The sequence below is a fragment of the Myotis myotis genome, unplaced genomic scaffold (genome assembly GCF_014108235.1).
Source record: "Myotis myotis isolate mMyoMyo1 unplaced genomic scaffold, mMyoMyo1.p scaffold_m19_p_10, whole genome shotgun sequence".
Classification (NCBI taxonomy): domain Eukaryota; kingdom Metazoa; phylum Chordata; class Mammalia; order Chiroptera; family Vespertilionidae; genus Myotis; species Myotis myotis.
Genome location: NW_023416314.1, coordinates 23,817,702 through 23,838,567, shown reverse-complemented (window position 1 = coordinate 23,838,567; position 20,866 = coordinate 23,817,702). Strand labels below are relative to the sequence as shown.

Genomic DNA, 20,866 nt, shown 5'->3' with positions numbered 1-20,866 from the left:
TACTGCCAAATTATAGGTCAAGTGAATCACGTGTAATAAAACCTGAGCAGATGGTTGAAGACTGGCTTGTTTCTTTTCCTCCGTGGAAAAGGTGGGTCACAGTACAGGTTAGTTTTAGCTCAATGCTTTCAGAAAGTTTATCTTCAAGAGCTGTTCCTCCTTAGAGACCTACCCTTTCATTTACTCTTTGCACATAGTTTTCTTTCCATAAAAAGGCTGAAAATACTTGTCTGCCCAACTGTGCAGTGGTCTGAGCCCATAGGCAGACAGGTCTGTACTCCAGCCCCCACCTTGGTACCAGCCCCTGAGTCGTGGAGAAGGTCATTTCTGTTGCTCCACTTTTGAAGAGGAGATAAAGTTGTTTTCAACCTCGGCTCTCTTGGGAGGATTAATGTTATTTAATGTTGGTGAAACGTTTTAAAGATTACAAATAAACATAACATCTACTCAGCGCATTTCTTTTTTTTTTTAAAGAGTTTAACATTCTGAAAAATACCTTAATCAAAACCTCTGCAGTATTGAGATCCCCCAGATGAGAATTGATTAATTCATAATGATGAGAAGTATGAATGCAGTGCAGAAAGGGGCAGTTTGGAAGTATGGAACCAATGTTGGAAGACTGAGGTTATTGCTAGTAGTAGGTGCTGGGCTCTGAAGCTCATCTGTCTAAACCTGTTTTCTCATCTGTAAAACTAGTGGATTGAGCTGGAATGATGTCTAAACTCTCACTTCCTCTTGAGTTCTCTTAATACCTAGTGACTCTATGCTTTCCTGTGTACAAAAGAGGCAACAAGGAAAGGCGGTTTCCCTTTGCTCTGAAGCTCTTCAGTACATGTGAACACATGACAGTGGGTCCCGTCACCTGTTGGCCTACCTCTGTGGTGATCAAGGATGGAGACACCCAGGCACACACCATTAGTAAAAGCTGTGCTACCCACAACTGGTCTTGTAAGAAACTAGTGAAAATAGATAGGCTTCCTCACCAGAATTACTTTTCAATAGTCACAGCATCTAAAATCCTACCCTTAAAATGTGGGTGTGTCCTTTGGATCCATGATCTCTCTAGACATATTATTTTAAAATGCAATAAAATCTAAGAGAAGGGTAACATATTGTTAGTAATTTATTACAGAGCTTCCTTTTCCCATTATGATGCACATAAGCTATGATAATATTTGTACAGTGTCTTTAGGTAAAGAGAAAGGCTAACCCCAGCCAGAGGTGACTAGCCCTGGGGCCCAGCTATGTGAGGTTATACTCATCTACCCAAGAGCTATGAGGATCAATATTGCTGCAGATCTGTAATCTACTTGGCACTTGTAGTTGGAAGCTATGCCTCAGTTGAAATAGTCTTATCTTTAGACTTCTTCCTTGCATAAAATCTATTAGCTGAACCCTGAGACTTTTGATAATGAGAGGGAAGAGGGGAAAATACATTTCTTTTGATCTTTGTCTTCTGCTTTAGCAGAATATCATGTGCTAAAGTAACTTAGAGCAACCAGGAGTCTCAAGATAAGGGCACAAAGTACTGGGGAAGAAGAAGGAGAATTGCCAGGATAGGGAGAAGGGAGGCAGCAGCCAAGTATGCGTGCAGAGATACTTGGTATCTGGGGGTGTACAGCCTGGACAGTGGCAGCTGCATTAGCAGTAACAGTGCTCTGGGAGCTCCATCGGGGGTGCTGAGGACACCTCCCACCTGCAGTGTGAAGAGTAAGCTATCTACTGTGGCCTCAGGGTGCAGCCGGCAGAATGGAGCAGGCACAGCGCACATGCCATCCTCACAGAAACTACGATGTGGAGGCCAATGGAACTGTGTTCTGAGAGTGGAAAGTGTGGCCACACTATTTGGGGCAAGCATTTTGGTGAGAAGGTAGTGGTTAGGGCACAGACCCTGGACCAGGTTGAATGCACTTCATCTCTCAGGGCTGGTTTCTAATCTGTAGTATGGGCTCAATCATCCCCACTTCTCCCGGGACCCATGAGTTGATATTTGTGAAGCACTCCGAAGAAGGTTTGCACAGAGTAAACACCAGGTGCCTGATAAATAGAAGAGAATGAAAACTGGGGACCACCCAGCCCTTCCTTCCTTTTACCTCCTTCATCAGGGAGAAGGGTAGAGCAGATTTTGAGAGAGGGAGCTGAAGATGTGGAAGTGTAACAAGATAGCAGAAGACGTAAATAAATGTGGGTCTTAAGACTTGGAGAACTAGAAGAAGTTGCCATCGTGTGCCACACCTGGGGGCAGTGTGTAAGCAATTGAGGAAAACAGGAAAGGTGTGCAAAGACTGGAGACAGCCAAGGATGGTCCCGATTATCAAAGGAGGGAAAAGCTTGAAGCACAGCTATGAGCTTGATTTTGATCCAGAGCCACACTGGGGAGGGGATTTTCCACAGATGGTTACCAGGTGCTCCTACATAAGCTGTACAGGGGAGGGGAAAGAGCATGAGCTCTGACGCCAAACTGACTTGGGTGCAGCCCCGTGTCTTATCACTTACTGGCTGAGTGGCCCTGGAAGAGTTACTTAACTCTGGAGTCTCGCTGTCTGCAGTGGAAGAATAGAAATGGCAGTGCCTACAGGGTTCCTGGGAAAAAAATAGTGAGAATGTAAGTGATCATGCCGTGCACTGAGCAAAGCAGGTATGAAATAAATGATATCAGTATAACAAAAGAGGCAGCAGACACAGAGTTTAGGATAGAGATCAGCAAATTCTTCTGTAAAAGGCCAAATTTTTTAGGCTTTGTGGCCCCTACAATCTCTGCTTCAACTACTCAATTATGCCTTTACAGCATAGAAAAGCAGCCATAGATAATATGTACATAGATCATATGAAGGGGCATGGCTGTGTCCCAGTAAGACTTTATTTACCAAAACAAGTGGCCAGATTTGGTTTGAGTTTGCAGATCCCTGGTTCAGAGCCAAATTGCCAGCATTAAAACAAGGCTTTGCCACTTATGAGCAGCATGACCTCGGACAAGTGTGTAAATTCCATTACTTTATTAAATGTGTGTAATAATAGAAACTATCTCATGAGATTGTTTTAACAACTACAGGAATTAAAGGGACAATTGAAGGAGCATGAGCTGGCCTCTCACAGTGAGTCCTTGATAGATAGAGAGTAGGTTTTTGACACCTGGTACCTGCCATCATTATGGTTATCCCAACAATCTAGAGTAGAGAGTCAAAATCTCCAGTAAGATGAAATTTGGTAAGGACAAATGGAAAAGCCTGCAGTTTGGCTCCCAAAAGAAAACCACAAACTTATAATTTATTGCTTTTCACAGGAAAAAGACCCAAGTGGTTTAATTCATTCATATCACAGAGCTGTGTGACAGGGCTGCCATCCGAAATAAGTAGTCATGGACTGAATAAGTTTAATATGGTATTGTTTTGTCCTGGCCATTGTAAGAAGAAAGCTGTTATATAAGAAAATACTTGAAAGAAGTAACCAGTATAATGAATAACCAATTCAATATAAATAATGAATGATCTGAGTGATGATTATATGAATTAGAGTTTTTCAGTCTTGAGTGAGGATCTCAAATATACTCCAGGATTTTATGAGTATGACAATTTTAAAACATGACCCCCTAAATAACTTAACTCTCCTCTCATAGAGGTGGGGTTTATGACCTTTCTCCTTGAATCTGAACTTTGAGACTATTACTGAGTAGCATACGGATCAGATGATGCTGTGCCAGTTTCTGAGCTCAGCCTTACGATTGGCAACTGCTGCTTTCTGGACTTCAGCCTTTTGCCCTAAGGACCCAGCCACTGTGCTGTGAGAAAGCACAGGCCGCACAAAGAGGCCACTTGTAAGTATTGGGGCTGTTGATCTCAGTTCCACCTGAGGTCCCAGCCAGTGGCCACCATCAACCAATAGGCATATTCGATGACTACATGCCCGGTTACTTATGACTGTGATTGTATGAGAGACTCCAAGTAAGAATGGCCCCTAGAACCATGAGAGACAAGAAAAGGGTCATGGTTATTTTAAGCCACCTAATTTTGGGTTACACTGCATTAAATAACTGAGACAATGTGGAAGAGGAATTTGACTTTTTTGTAAAGTTACAAAGAGTAAAAGTAGTCTATCAACCTATAGGCAGTCTAGGTTAAAAATGGGCAGGTAGATTCAGGCTCAATGTTAAGAGCTTTCTAAAAATTAAACTTACCAAATAATAAGTGGGCTGTTTCATAAGGCATTGAGCTGTTATTGAAAATATCTAGATTGTAGTCATTTTGGAATATTATAGAGGATTTGAGATATGAGGGAGGAATGAATTTGATAGGAATCTATGTATACTTGTTTGTTGGTTTATTTCCCAATTTGCCTCGAAAAGAATTTTGTAACTAGATGGCAATGGATGAAAATTTCATTAATTCATTTAGCAAATATTTATTGAATGCTTACTACATCCACTGTTATAGGTGCTAGCAATACATCTGTGAACAAAACAGATGAAAATCTATGCTTTATGGAACTCATATTCTAATAGAGGCAGAAATGCAATAGGCATAAAAGTAGTGTGTGTGTGTGTGTGTGTGTGTGTGTGTGTGTGTGTGAAATCACATAAATATAAAGGGTCAAGGACAGATAAAAAGCAGTGGAGGAGATATGTAAACCTGAAGAAAGGTTTAAAACTTTAAATATAGTGTCTGGTAAATAGCCTCTTTTGATAAGCTAATGGTTGAGGAGAATAGCGGAATTGAACTCTCCATATTAAAAATAATTTAATATATTCTCAGACACTCTTGTAATCATTGGGGACAAGGCAGTGGGCAACACACAAGGTCTCAGTTCTAAGACTGTTTACACATTATATTCAACTGCAGGGAGAGAGACAACAAAATAAATGCATCAGGCAGTTTTCAATGAGTGAGAAGTATGGCCTTCCACCAGATGCTATAACTTTACAATTATCAATGTCTATCCATTTTTGGTCCTGTACAGATTTTGCGTCTTCCAGGGGGAGACTTGAAATCATGTTCCCCTTTGTAATTTTGTCATAATCTATTGGGATATGTGGATTACCTTCTGGCTCTGCCTGATATTCACAGACCACAAGGGTACAATAGAAAATTGAAAGGGATTGTGATATTCTTTCAGTGGTACTGAACTATTTGTGGTTCCTTTTATTAGCTGTAAACATAGAAAGATATTAATCTTCTGGGCTTTTGATTAATTCCCAAACCACTGATTATTGATCAATGATGAGAATAGAAAATCTAAGTTAGTATTTAAAAATCTAAGTTGGTATTTTCTTGTCAGGTTGTGGCAGAGCAAGAAGATAATGGGTAGTTTCCAAGCAATAGCTAATCTCTTGCATCGTTAATGATAAATGACACAGAGGAAGAGATAATGGTGACTTATCTCAGTTAGTTTTGCTTCAGTCCCCAGTGCTGCTACTTCTCCCATATATGCTAATTCCTCATGATGGGCTGAGGCCAATGTCAATATTAAATATAAAGTCTAAGAATCTGATACAAACATCAATGATTAATATTCCAGGTACAAACATAGCTGGACACATGCATGGTCCTAGAAAAACGTTGACCTTAAACAAATAGGCTGCCAGATAGTTCTCCAGCAAAATCGGTTTATTTGAAAACAAGGAAGAATTGTAATTTGGGGCATGTGATCTACAGTTGAACCACACATAAGACCAGAGAAACAAAGGGGAGAGGAGGGATGGAATGCTCTTTTATGGACTTAGAGGTGGTGAGGTAAATAAAGACTCCATTGCAGGAAAGTGAAAGTTCAAAGTATATTATATGTTTCTTTTCATTGGCTGAGCTATGGCAGTTTCCCTTTGGCTGAGCTGTTACTGGGCAAGGAGGAATCGTTTCTTTCTCCTGCTGAGGTAGTAATGTGGTATCACTTCCTGTTGGCAATACAGTGTTCCTATCTCTTTCTATTGGGGTCAGCAGTATGCGTGGAGTGACATGTGTGTGAGAGTTGTCTCTTTCTAGCCTCTCAACTCCATTTTAAATGAGCTTTGTATTTATCAATTTTCACAGAAATAATAATGAAAATTAAGACTTTGAGGTTAGCAATGACGTAGTTCAGTTCAGCCAACATTATTAACAGTACACCAGGTTCCAGGAAAGAGATGCAAAAGACAAGGTCCCTGCCTTTGAATAGCTCACAGTGAACGGAAGGAGCCAAACACATGAATAAATCATTTCAGTAGATTGGAGATAAGTGGCCAGCTCAGTTTTGGAATTGGCTAGAAATCATTATGAGTAATCATAGGATTAGTAGTGTTCTCAGTGACGTATAAACCCTAGAGTACATGGCTGAAATTTTGTCTATCTCTACCTGATCCCCATTCATAGAATCATAGAGTGAGAAGCACTTGGAAGATAATATATTATTAACCTCTTTATTAGTTACAGATGAAGAAACAGAGACAGACCCTTTAGTATCTGAATGTGCTCTCCATTTATTATCATAGGAAAGAGTTTTGGGTAAATTAATTCTTAATTTTATTCAACAACACTTATTTGGCACTTAGAACTGTGCCAGCTGCCAGAATGTAACGATGAGTAAGAGACGGGCCCTGATTTCAAGTTGCTCAAGGTCTGAAATGATTGAGTGAAGACCAACCAGCAAATCTATAATAATAAAAGCATAATATGTTAATTAGACTGGATGTCCTTCCAGACGAAGCTGTGAGGGAAGCCCGGGTCATAGGTGGCAGTTCTGGCTGGGGGAAGGAAGGCCGAGTCTTGCACGAATTTCATACATCGGGCCTCTAGTAGATCATAAAAATGCAAGATGATAATTAGTGTCCTAGAGCTATGCATACAGTGGAGTGGGAATATGGTGATGGTGCAGGACGCAGAAATGGTTTTGCAGAAGAAGGGGTGTTTGAATAGATGCCTCTAGAATGAGTCATGTGTATTCTAAACAGAAAGCATTCCATGGAGACAAACAGCTGTGCAGTGGGATGGAGATGCAAGAGCATGGCATACTGAGGGCCTCCCAGGCTTGCAGTGTAACTGAGCATAGAGAGAGGGAAAGGAGCAGATAGTGAAAACCTGGTGATAGTGAAGTCCAGTTCCTTGTCCTCAAGGAGCCTCTCAAGAATAGTTTACAGGTCAGATTTTGGTGAAGAAATAACACTTTATAACAAAGGTGAAGGCCAGAGGCAGGGAGACCAGGAGACTAATGTGGTAGTCCAAGCAAGATGCAAATGAGGCTTGTCCATAGAGCAAGTTAGGCAGCTGAGATTGGCATAAAGGCTATACATTAGAGATATCTGAAAGCTTCCAAGCTTGGTTGGATGTGAATAGTTAGACAGAGCATGGACTCTAAATGGAAGCCGAGGATTCTCTAGATGGATGGACCAGTATGTGAGTAGATGGGGGTATCATTCATTGAAACAATGAAAGTAGGAGAAGGAAGAGCGTGATGATTTCAGTCTGTGATTTGGGGTATTGGGGCGCATGTGAGAGGGACAGAGAGTACATTCCTAGTAAATAGTTGAACATGTTGGTTTGGAGATGGAGAATGAGGCTTAGGAACAAGGGCACACATTGGGGAATTATCAGCATATAGGTGATGATTGAAGCCATGGATAAGAAGATGGAAGACTTGTAGGCTAAAGGCAGGAGAGGCAGCTTGTAGTGATTTTATAAAGGGCCTTGAGTGACCTCTGAAGGTTTTACATGGTGAAACTGCCTTGACTAAAGAGATTGTCCAAGTTGGAGTTGAATTAAAGTTTAATTCATTAAGTAAACATGTGTGGAGCATGTTCTGTGTAGCTTGACATGGGTGAGGGCGGTGAATAAAAAAAGGCGAAGTCTGTTTTGCCCTGGTGCGGCCTCTCAGCTTAGGTTGGAGAATCATGTATGTAGTTAATTTCCATAACAATAAGTACTACAAAAGAAAAGTACTTAGGGCAATTTAATAGTATGTAATTCAGGAGGGGAATAGAGGAGGGGGCTGGCACTTGGTCTGTGTGGTCAGGGGAGGAATCCCTGAGGAAGTGACATTTCAACTGGACCTAAAGAATAGACAAGACCCAGGTGAAGGGATGGGGAAGACACTCCAGGGAGAGAAGATGGCATGTGCAAAAGCCCTGAGATGGTAGAGTGTGTTCAAGGGCCTGAAAGGTGCCTGTGTAGCCTGAGAGAACGAGAGGCGAGTGCTTGAGGTGAGGTGGTGAAGTAGGTAACCCAACTCTCCATAACACACCTGGGAGCTGCTTCATGAGCCCATGCAACTGCCACTCTTCCCTGCTTGCACACACGTTGACGACCTGGGTTTGTCAGTCCAGGTTTACTCCAAAGGAAAACATTTTTACAATAGCAGGATCCTTAAGTGAGCAGTGAGCCACAGCCAGGAGAGTCGCTCTTTCCCTTGGCAGCCACCTGGACCTGAATCGGCACCGGAATTCCATCTTGGAGCTGACTGTGGGCATTTATTGACAAGCAGTGAGGAGGTGAGGACTGTGAGCGTTGTCTGAATTTGGAAAGAGGCTGTTCAAGCAAAAAAGAAAGACAGAGGAATTGAAAAGCCAAGAAATCAATGTGTTTTGGTCAACACAGCTCGCCTGGGAGTATAACATTTTAGCTTGGCAGCGGCAGAACATGCCTTTTTTGGAACTCAGCATGTCCAGAAATTAGCTCAAAAGTCAAAATCCAGCCTTGGAACATATTGGTCTCGATGTGTTTCTTTCGTGAATCCTAACAAACCAATGGGGAAAATAACTTTGGAAGGAAACTTGATTGGTTTTTCAAAGAAAGCAAGAACTCTGAAAGTTTACCTTAAATGTATTAAAGCCATCCTCCTAGGTAGCTTGTAAGAGAAACTAAATTAGATTGCAATTCTGTTTTGCAAAAAGGATTTAATTTGTTTTACCAAATGTGGGGATTTTTTTTCCAGTTATTCCTGTCAGTTTGGTTTATTAGGTGAAAAACTGGATGGCCAGGTTCTATAATTCACTGGGTTTTTTTTCCTCCTATTGATAACAAATGCATCTCCATGTTACCTCCAGTCTCCAAATACATATTTTGAAGTAATAAGCTGTTGTATTCAAGGTAGTATTTAAAGATTAAATATAGGGCCCTAGTTGGTTTGGCTCAGTGGATAGAGCGTTGGCCTGCAGACCAAAGGGTCCTGGGTTTGATTCCGGTCAAAGGCATGTAGTTGGTTGCAGGCTACTCCCCGGCCCGGGCCCTGGTCGGGCTCGTGCAGGAGGCAACCAATTGATGCGTTTCTCTCGCATCGATGTTTCTCTCTGTCTTTCCCTCTCTCTTCCACTCTCCTTAAAAATAAATGGAAAAATATCCTCAGGTGAGGATTAAAAAGAAAAAAAAGATTAAATATAGGTTCTTTCAGGTTTTGTGGTAAAGCAGAATTGCCAAAAATTCAATACTTGGGCTTTAGCACTTAGTAACAATGGGACCTCTGTGCCTCTATTTTCTCATCTGTAAAATGGAAATAAATAAACCTGTTCACTTACTAAAGAGGGCATTTGGAAAGTGAATGAAATAATGCAAGGAAGAGTGCTTTATATACTGTGCCACCATCCACATGTTAAGTATTAATCTGATAATAATTCTCATCACTATGACCAAGAAGATCATTCACAGTAAGACTCAAAGACTTTTTATATCTGCCAAGCAAATTTTTATAGGTATGCTCTTCATTTATCTCCTCTTTCTTAATGTTTACCAATATACATAAGAATCATAAGAATCACATCTCAGAAATATGAGAAGGGGTGTCCATTCCCCTCCTATTTTCCAGAGAGGAAAAAAAAAAGTTATTTTGTGACTGTCCAAAACATATTTTACCTGTCAGATGTACCCACAGAATTGTAAAGTATATATCACAGTTTCCCTTTTGTCCATTAACAATGTAAAATTTACAAATTTTTCATGAAGATAGAAGAGAAAGAAAAGAAAATGAATAGTGAAAAACTTTGAATGGTGATAGCATTGTCCAAGGATTAGAAGAAACACTCATGGGTTAACATATACTGTAAATTGTCATATTGTTTATTGTGTCTGCTGAGGGGAGCATAGGATAGGTCCCCTAGGTCTGCATAAGCTGGCACATTTTGTAAAGCAGTCCTCTTTCTTCTCCCTCTTCACTCCATACCATGAGAGCCTTGCCTCTCTCCTAGCTTTTCCACAATAGTTTCCACTACTGGATTTAAGGCTTCCCCTCTCTCTGTGGGTGAACTATGAAGAGCAGTGCCTTTGACATGAACTACAGGAATAGGAAAAGTTGAGATGTTCTCCAGTATAGAATAGACCTTTTGTGGGGTGGCAGGAGGACGAGTGGCAAGAAGAGATTTTCTCCTTTCTGGTTGTAAAATGCTTTCTCTTCCAAATCTCAGGTGACAGTGACAGATGGCGGTTCCTCTCCGAAACAGTCAACCATCTGGGTAGTGGTTCAGGTTTTGGATGAAAATGACAACAAGCCCCAGTTCCCCGAGAAGGTCTACCAGATCAAGCTACCGGAACGTGACCGGAAGAAGAGGGGAGAACCCATTTACAGAGCTTTTGCATTTGATAGAGATGAGGGTCCCAACGCCGAAATCTCCTACAGTATAGTGGATGGCAATGATGATGGAAAGTTCTTTATTGACCCTAAAACTGGCATGGTTTCTTCCAGAAAGCAATTTACAGCAGGGAGTTATGACATCCTAACGGTAAGATTTTTCTAAACCTCAGTAATGTTAATAGGGGGAAGGATTCACTTTCTCATTCATGTGTATTTATTTGAACAATGAATCTTTAGAGTAAAAAGTAGTGGAAGGCTACCTCTGTTTCAGTGATATTTTTAAAATAATGATACCATTTCCTTTGGTTGTGTCCTATCAGCAAACCTCCTTCATTCCCAGTCCACATCCTGCTCCACCACATACTCAACACATTCCCTGTGACCCTAAATTGTTTCAAGGTACTATGCATAGATGTAAACTGAGGGTAGGGGAATAGCAGAGTGACACATTCCACCTGCTACTCAGCATCACTCAATGTGTCTCCAAGAATTTCCAAAGAAAACAGCTCTTATAATTGTTGACAATGTGATAGAACATGAACTGTGAATTGTGAGACACAAATCACAGTTATGCTTATTCTCTAAAAAGTGTGTGGGGTCGGGGGACCTTAAGTAAAAAGTGACTAAATTTTTCAGTGTTAGAAAATTAAAAACAAAAGCAGACATGAGCACCATCTCAAATAGAGACTTAAACTCCCATGTCTAAGGTTCCAGCCAGCTCCCCCCACTCCTAACCACGCTAGACATATAATACTTATGCCAGAAAGGGGACTGGCCATCCTACAAATGATGGACACTTTCTAGGGACCCAACAAATTGCATGAGTTAGCACCATCTGCCATCTTTCTATTAGTCCTCAACCTTCTCTTCTGTATACAGTCAGTTCTTTATTGTTTTAAAGGATGCCCTTCGTCCCTTAATTTATCTTTTCATTCCTATGTTCTGGACTTGGGTTCTTTTCCTGCTCAGTAATGCATCCAAAACAGTGGGCAGAGAAAAGAAGATAATAAAAAACTAGCCCTGTTTGTACCATGAAAAGCTCTGCTGAGGTAAGTGCTGTTGCAGCTGTGTGAGACTTGCCAATGGGAATCTCTGAGGATGGCATGGACGGCAGTGGATGCTGTTGGTGCCCACCCAGATTCCCGTTACTAGGCTGGTGCAGCTATCCCCAAACTGAGTGACTGGATGTTGGCTGCTAAGGGCTCAGAGCTGCCCTCTTCTCCAGAGAGTCATCCTTGACCGAACTTCTTGATTCCACATTCCCACCCCAGCCCAGCAGCCCACAACCAATGACTGATCGATACCTGATACAAAACTCCAACCCACTAGCCTCCAGGTGGGTCCAATTCAGTGGTGCAGTTCATGATTCCAAGGTCCCTATGGGATCAGGCTGAGATTAGACTTTAACTGAGACCACATCCTTGCTTAACATCTTCCCCCCTGTCCATCTTGCTTTCTTCACTTCCTTTCTCCTGAGAACACTTCTCCTCCACCCCCAAATCATTTGCACTCAAATCCCTGTCTCGGGCTCTGCTCCTAGGGAATCTGACCTAAGACATCTATCTTCAAGGGTCCTCCCTCTCACAGGAATTTTCCAGGGCAAAGTGGTCATCCATGAACACAGAGCACTAGGGAGCTAGGAGTTGCCACCGTTTTTAAAGGCTGTAACTATTACCCATGCATCTATAAATGTTCATTTTAACCTGATATTTTAAAAATCTTTTGTTTTTCTTTTCTCTCAGTGGTGTCTGCTTTTTAGATGTAACTACCTCCCACACACACGCAATTTAAGCCTAGGACACCATAGCAGTTTACCCTGCTCATATGAGTGAGGAGACATGCTTTCCTTGGCTCTTACATCAGACCATACAGAAGAATCATTAACACCCTTGTCCCCACTCCACTGCCTTCAGTAGCCCATGCTTCCATCAAGGGAGTTCTTCACCATCATTCAGTTGGCATAACTGAAGGGCCTCTGAGGCAGTTAGAGCAAGGCTGCTGCCTTTCCCACACCTACTCCACGCATCCTGGACGGTGTGAGTGAAATCCTTCTCCAGAATAAAGCAGAAGGAAGGAGCTGCAAAACATAACCATTCACACACACACACACACACACACACACACACACACACACTTTAGTGCACACACTTTATTCACACTTAAGCAGAGATTCACAATGTACTTTAGTCCCTTTCAAGCATCACCCTCAGAGGTATAAAGAATCAAATGAGCTATTTCTACACATGTAACTCTCATTCATGACCATAAAAAGCTGAGAATTGTAAGTGCAACATTTGTTTTTCAAGTTTTCCACTTCTATAAGGTTGGCTGTGGTCCAAATCCCCTTCTGGTGAGTGTGGCGTGGGACCCCCAGGTGACCAAGTTGAAGCTGTTTCCCTTCCAGTTCCTGAGCTCATTCTTCCCAAATCTCCACTCTCTTCTTCCCTTTGCTGACACGGTGACGAGTATGGACATTCAGCTCTCTCAACAATGTATGAGTGACAGATCCAAACTTCTGCGAGGATCCGAGCTCTAAGACATCTTTCTGTTTCCTCTCCGTGTGTGAGTAGATAAAGGCGGTGGACAATGGGCGCCCACAGAAATCCTCCACGGCCCGTCTCCACATTGAATGGATTAAGAAACCACCCGCTTCGCCTATACCGCTAACCTTCGATGAGCCATTTTATAACTTCACAGTCATGGAGAGCGATAGAGTCACCGAGATTGTGGGGGTTGTGTCTGTGCAGCCAGCTAACACCCCTCTGTGGTTTGACATAGTTGGTAAGTTTGAGTCCTCTAGAGCTGTATGGGGCAATGTGATCATTGACTGTTTTGAGCAACTAGCAAAAAAATAAAAAACAAACAAACAAACAAAAAAACAAATTAAGAAAAAAACCACGAATGATCAGTGCTAAGATTGAAACATGTATAGTGCTGGAATGCAAAAGAGCCAGTAAAATGAGTAATAGACATGTGCTTTCGTTCCGACTCTGTAGCTAAGCTGAACAGAAAGTGCTCTCTGGCTGGATTTTCCATAGTACGTTATTTACTGCAATCTTAATGTCTTTCTGTGTGTCATTTAAATTCTATTGTCACACTTGGCTAATCTCATTTCTAAATGTATTGATGGTACTAGACTTGCTGTCCTTCATTTCTCTCTTTTTCTTCACCTTTTTTTCTGCATTCTGTTCTTTTTTTTTCTGCTCCCGACTACCCTGCTTCAAGGTGGCAAGCATGCTCGAGAGATGTTCTATATTCTACAGACAGCTTGTGGGCAGAACTGTTCAACAGAAGGTACCCTTAGTGCAAACACATTTGCTAAAATACAACTATCCAATCTGCCTTTTACAGTTTTTTAAAGCGAATTAAATGGCATCTTTCATAACCGCCTGTGACAGGCTGAAGTGCAGCCCACAGACCTCATACCCGCCTCTAACAGCGATTGCATTACTCGTATCCAGTGACTCTTTTGTTTGAGGTTGGATGGGGTTTGGGTTTCCAGTGGGGGTTGTTTTGATTTATTATTCATTGTTTTTGAGGTATCCTGGGCTTTTTGTTGTTTTGTTTTCATCTTTTTTGTAGATTGGTTTATTTAACTGGGCCTTTTCCAATTGAGAAGTAAAGGAAAATATATCCCAACTCGTCTGTTTTGCAGCAGTAATGCCATTCCTAGACCCAAAAACCCCACCAGGAAGAGTTTCCTGGCTGCTCTCCACAAAAGGAAGGGCAGGAAATGGAATCGGGATATATAGCCAGTGAGAGCTTCCCTTAAGAGCTGAATAGAGAAAGCAGATGGAAGCACACAGGATAGACCTTGGGAGCCAACCTTTGAATTCCTTGAAAGCAAGCAAGCACGCAGGCTGCAAAAGGAGAGGGTGAAACAGCAAGGCTGCCCTCAACAAACCCACAGGGAGAGCGGTGGAGAGGAAATAAGTGCTGAGGACCAGGAAACCTAGGCTATTGCTCAGAGGAGAGAGGGGAGAGTGTCTGCCAGCCCTGGACCTGACTCCGCTGAGCTAGAGCTGACTTCCCACGGTTCTCTGTGGGAGGCGGGGAATCCAGATTGCTGGTCTGGGGGAGTCATTTCCTTCCACATGTCACTGCCTGGAAAAGATGGGCAAGAACCTGCCTCTCTTTCCCAGGAATGGCTGGATCTGGGGAAAGCATTTAGAACATTCCACATCCGTTTTAATGAGGCACAGGAAAAGCATGCCTCCTGACCCCCAACCAGACCTCAGTAGAGAGGGTCCTCCGAACTCCAAGCAAGAAAGGGCCTGTTTTCTACATATGTCACTTTTCTGAAATGATGGTAGGACGTCTCTGTTTTACTTAGTTGGCATTCATCACAGCATCCCTGTACATGGCCATCCTCATTCCAAGCTTTCAACTCCTTCTTCATCTCTGCTTCATGCATTTGAAATGGAACCTCCTTTGGTCCATGGAACATGTCTCTGCTTCTGTATCTTCTCAGTAATTTTCAGCTTGTTGGGTTATTATCTGAGGCAGCTCTCTCTTTCTTGGTGAAACTAAGCGTTGCCTATATGCATCGCCTGGTTGCCTGTTCCATCTGCTTGGGTGATTCCTTTGCCACCACCCCCAGGTGGAATCTGGGAAAGTGCAATTCAATGTTAACATGTGTCCTTGGTGCTGGGCCTCTAGGGGCATGTGTGATAGTGACTTATTTTAGGTAACCCAAAGGAGTATAGTCCAAACCCATAGGCAGCGGGCCTGCTGGGGTGCTGCCCCGAGTTGTGGGAGGAGCTGCCCTCTCTCATCAGCCACCAGTTTATTTCCCTCCTTCCCTGACCGTCCAGTTTGCAAGCACCTGGACAGCCTGACACCATTGCTTCTGTCCCTTGTGTGATCTGTGCATGCAACCTCCTGACCCTCAGCACATCTCACCACCTTCCCTGCCCACCCTCTTCAAAAGCGCCGCAAGCACACCTTTCTTTGATGCTCATTCTGACCAGACATCTGACCCGTTAGCCAAGTCAAGTTTGTAATTCCTCAGCTTTCCTGCATGTGTGTGTGTGTGTGTGTGTGTGTGTGTGGTTACATATAGGTAAGCATGTCTAGTAGTACTGCATGTTGCCTTACTTGCATGTTTTATATCAGCATTGTTAGTGCTATTGTATATTTTCAATCGTGTTTCTCCTGTCTCCATCCATAAACCTTAAGGTCAAGACCTTTGTCTCCTCATTCCTTCCTTCTGCCAATGCTTCTGTTGTGGTCCATTGAGGGTGCGTGAGATAAACTATGGTGACCAATGGAGACGGCCCAGGTAGACAATGCATTAACCCTGTGATGCCACCTGAGACCAACTGAGTTAGTGTGACCTTCCATTGCATTCCCAACCATATCCACCACCGCACCTGAGAGGGGCAGTTTGCAAATGAGAGCCCTCCCTCGGAAGAGTCCCTTTAGGCTGCTCCCAATGCATGTCTGGGAATCATTGTCAAAACCATGGCATCAGTTTTCTGTTTCTCCCTCTTTATGTTTCTAAGTGCTGCATTCTTCCTATAGAATCCTCTCAGATTCCGTGTACTGAGTAGCTCCTTTAATGAAGACCACAGGGTTGTCCCTCTGGCTTGTGATGTTTCCATCACAGATTTCACTGGGGGCCCGGTAACCTCTAGCCAGGCTTCTCCTACAGATAGAACTTACTTAGCTGGAGGCTCAAACAGAACATGATTTTATTTCCACCCCCACATCTACCCAACTTCTTGAAACACCAACTCTCTATTTCACTGCAAAAATAAAATATTTTCCCCAGGCGCTGGTTGCTTTCAGTATAGATATGGTCCCTCTTCCACAAAATCCCCCTTTGAAAATCTTTTCTAATCTAACAATTTTTTTCCAATCTCCAGACAACAGCCTGTTGTTTTCTTAATCATATTCAAATGTTTTATTCTTACTTTTAAGATTTCTTGCTTAGTTATCCTTAGCCATTGAAACTTTCCTCTCTCTTCCCTTTCTCCTTACCTAAGCATCTTTCCTGGCCAAGCTAACAATAGAGGGAAGAGGGAACAGTACTTCCAATGGTTAAGAAACTTAGCAGTGCACTATAATTGAATGCTAAGAATAGACACGAGGCATACAGTGTCAGCATGGATCTGAAACGGGGTCTCCGGTTAAAGTAGGTCTTGCCCAGGTAAATACTCTATGACTCTTCCAAGGGGAGTCAAGGCAGGCTTCCATTATAAACCTAGTGCATTCAGACACCTGTACTGACACCCAGGGTAACAGAAAATATAGCACTTACAGCTTACAGCTGCTGTAACGGATGAATTCTCATTAAGTGAGCACAGCGTTTCAGCATGCTTTTCCTCCTGAGAGTAGTCTCCTGATTTCCATAGTTATACATCTACTTGATTCTTGTTCAATTGCATTTTTTTCCTCCCACCAAAATATGAATTTACAGAAACTGTATGGCCAGCATGATTTTGTTCCTGAGCCTGGAGTCTCTGCCCCAAAGATCTGCCAGTCACTGTTTTATGTCTCCAAAGAGACCACTGCTCACAAGATGTTATTCAGCTAGACTCTGCTTAGCTTCCAGAAACAGAAGCCCAACTTGTAACCTAGTTAAGAAAGCTGTTATTAAAAGGAAACATAATAAAGTTCAGCTGTTCTGTGTTTAAACAGCCCAATGCACAGCATGTTCCTTCTGTGTGTTAAAATGTGTGTGGTGGGGGAGGGGGGGGAATGAAGGGAACAAAATTAACCCATAATCCTTGGTGGCTTTATCACATATCTTCACACTTCTCAGGAGACTCTGATTTCATCTCAGTAGCGCTGTGATTTACATACTCGCTAATGTACACACACGGAGGTTCACCGTTCAGTCCCCATATCTTTATCCCAATGGCAAATGTTTGTCTTGTAAAGACCCCCATCATTGCCCACCTCAAGTAATTCCTCTTCACCCACAGTTTGATGGGGGGGTGTTGCCACCCACTTTTGTTCCTTCAGACCCGACTTAGGCTAGAAAAAAAAAAGCTTTTCTTGTAGAGAGTAAATAATGACGTTATCTTTGTGCATTTGCCTCACCCAATGTGTAGAGAGGAAACAGGCTATTCCTTGAAATGCTTCTCTAATGGTGTGGACTAGCACACAGGACCAACTCGAGTGGAAATACTTTTCTGTGTTACAGGTAGATAGGGATTGCCTGGACCCTTATTGTCATTGGTTTCTGCACACTCTGGGTTCCTGGATGCTTCTGTCTCATAAGCTTAATACCTGTCCATCTTGAACCTTGCCCCCAATGGAGCTCTCTGTTTTTAGGGTTGGATCACGTGGACAAGTTTAACTCTTTGGTAGCACTAGTAGCAGCCTTGTTCTCTGACCAGAGCTTGGACGTGTCTGGGTCTTCTCTGACCAAATGGTCACATTTCTTTATCACAACACTCTTACCCACCCCTCCTGAAAGAAACCGTGTCTGTGCACCATTTCTAACATAGCTGCCTCTCCGTCAAGGTGACGTTTGCTCCATTGACGTTCAGTTGACATCAAATACTTCATTTCTGCTATTCTGCACTCCGCCTCAAATTGGATCCCAAATAGGCACCTCTTTTCTCCATAGCAACAATGCAGGCCATGGGAGCACACTCGCAGAAATGTTAGGAAACTAGTAAAAAGCCTAAGCAGCACTTTCTATATTCATTGTTTTAAGAAAGTGAATTTTAAATCAAATTCTTGAAGGTGTTTCCCTTCCTACCACTGTTTCCTGATCTCCGCCCTGCGTCTCCTGCCCTCCATGAAAATACCCTTTTCAGCCCCGTGCTGTGCTTGCTTCACTCCAAGGCAGAAAATTATTCACGATCAAATGTTTAGCATTTCCCCTTAAGTTCTGTGCACACACGGAACTTGAATGAACAGCTTGTGAACGACTCCCTTAATTCATTGAGATTCAGCAGCTCAGTGTTTTGGAAGCTTCTCAAATAACACTTCCCCCTTGGTGACTACTAGGTTTGGGTTGATATTTTTTACAATTGCACAGAGAGTGGAATGGGATCATATGCTAGGGGAGGGGCCCGGAAGCTTCTCTGAGAGGGAAGGGGAGTGATACTCACCCCTGGGGCTCACCATGGGGAGATGGTGATGCTTTGCACCCTTCCTAGAGAAAAACAACCAAATGTGGCCCAACACCCTGCCGCCCAGCACACTCAAGCAGTAGCTGCTGGCTCATAGGATTTTCATCTTGTCCCATTTTTTAAAGCTTTTTAGGACATTCTTGCTGTATTTAATTTTAGAATCCAGTAGATATCTAAGATGCCTCGTCTGCTCTTTGTTGACCCTATTACCCTGTCTTGATGGAAAACAGTCACAGAGGAATGTCCCCAACGTGACTTATCTGTTATGTGGGCTGTTCACAACCTCGCTTTAACCATCTCTGCCGCACACCCCTGCAGCAACGCCCGGGCTGTGACTTTTCCAATTCCCCACTTTGTTGAAACTCAGACCCGCTGGGGTGCCCTCTCTCCTCCCCCCTTTTGTTGAGCTAAGGCTGCCGCAGCAGCACACTCTGGCTTTGCATGTTGTGTTACTGGCTCTGAGGAAGCACAGCTTGGTTAAAGGGAATGCTGCTCGGGGAAACGGACTCCTTCCATCCGAGAGTCTCGCCCCAGATGAATTGGCCATGGTTTGCTAAGAAATGAAATCACCTTTCAGGCTAAAAGGGAGCCTGAAAAATGAGCCCTGGGTGGGGAGAGACGAGTCATCTATGAGATGGGATGCTTAAGTGGTAGGTTATTAAATTGTCTGAGGGTTGATGGTGAACTGCTGGTCTAGGTTCTGTGTCTCCTGTCAGAAATTCATTTTAGAACACAAGGCAAGATTTCGGGAACCTTGCTTTACATGAAATCTTGATTTAACTAGGAGCAAACGCCCTGGAGGCGATGATCAGCAGGCTGTTAGCCATGCTGATGGACGGGGAGCGACTTCACAGGCTCTCTCAGGCGCTCCTTGGTCTGCTTTGTGTCTGTCTGTCTCCCCGACCCCTTTAGAGGTTTCTATTCTAGAGTATTTGAAACAGTAAAGGTGAATGAAGGAGACACACACACACAGAGGAAGAGAGAGAACTACAAAAATGTACAGCCCTAAAAGTAGCCAGAAATAATATTTGATAGGAAAAAAAGCGAATAATAAAGCTCACAATCAACTAGGTATGCCATACATAAAACATGTCCATTTTATGTCACTAAGCACATGAAATGGTCATGTATGTCTGCATAGGACCCCGAGGAAAATGTGAGTCTCAAGCAGGTGAGGGAGAACCTATAGTTTTGCCCCATTTAAACAGTAACTGAGACCGGACATCTTTGCTTGCATGTTCTCTAATCCAAAGTTCTATAATTTGCATAAATTCTATTTTGCCTTAATCTACAAATGTTCATCTTCTAAAATAATTGATGTTGAAAGGTGACCTCGTTTTCCACCCTCACCCCCCAAAACAATCAGTGTCCTCAGATTTAAGAAAATAGAGTAGTTTCCCCTTATCCTCGGGAGATATGTTCTGAGACCCCCAGTGGATGCCTGAAACAGCGTATAGTACCCTACTCTATATATGATGCTTTTTCTTGTACATACATACCTATGACAAAGTTTAATTTATAAATTAGGCACCGTAGGAGATTCACAATAAAAGTTAATAAAATAGAAAACAATTGTACCAATGTGTTGCAATAAAAGTTATGTGAATGTGGTCTTTCTCTCCCCAGTAGTTTTTATTTTTCAGTCTAAACCTTGTCCTGACTTGCAGTAAATGGTTTGGTGTCACTTGTTTCAGAGGTCCCTTGCTGACATCTTCATAGAGGCTCCATACTTCCTGGCACAGAACGAAGCCATCAGTTGGAACCCATTTTCTGTTCCTGTCTTCTACCCAGAAGTTTGAAGCCTTTTCCATCCTAACAAAGCACTTACTATGTATTGTGACGGTGACTTTCGCAGTTTGGGTTGCAACAGCAAAACTAGCACACATATCTGTTTCATCACAATTTCACAAATAGAAAATTCACTCTAATCACGGATCTTAGCAGGCTCAGCACAAGATTTGTTCTCTTACATCAAGAACTTTTACCTTTTCACTTAAATGGAGCACTTCCGCCTTCTCTTTGGCATCTCCGACTTGCCAGCATCACTAGTCTTGTGCGTTGGGGCCATTATTAAGTCAAATACGGGTTACTTGAATGCAGGTTAGAGATAACCAAGGGAGGCGTAAACAGCATAGGTACTCTGGATAAAGAGATCGCTCATGCCCAGGGCAGGATAGAGCTGGCCAGTTCAGGATTTAATCACACTAAGAACAAGCAATTTAAAAGTTATGAATTGTTTACTTCTGAAACTTTCC

The 20,866-nt window shown here is 42.7% G+C and overlaps 1 protein-coding gene across 2 annotated transcripts in view; it reads left to right on the top strand.

The window, feature by feature from the left end:
• FAT3 (FAT atypical cadherin 3) overlaps positions 1-20,866 on the top strand; it is a 520,751-nt gene that overhangs the window by 379,281 nt on the left and 120,604 nt on the right. For both annotated transcript variants that reach the window (XM_036324714.1, XM_036324713.1), the window contains exons 4-5: positions 10,355-10,669; positions 13,092-13,302. In XM_036324714.1, coding sequence (XP_036180607.1) covers positions 10,355-10,669; positions 13,092-13,302 — 526 coding nt within the window. The remainder of the gene's footprint in view (positions 1-10,354; positions 10,670-13,091; positions 13,303-20,866) is intronic.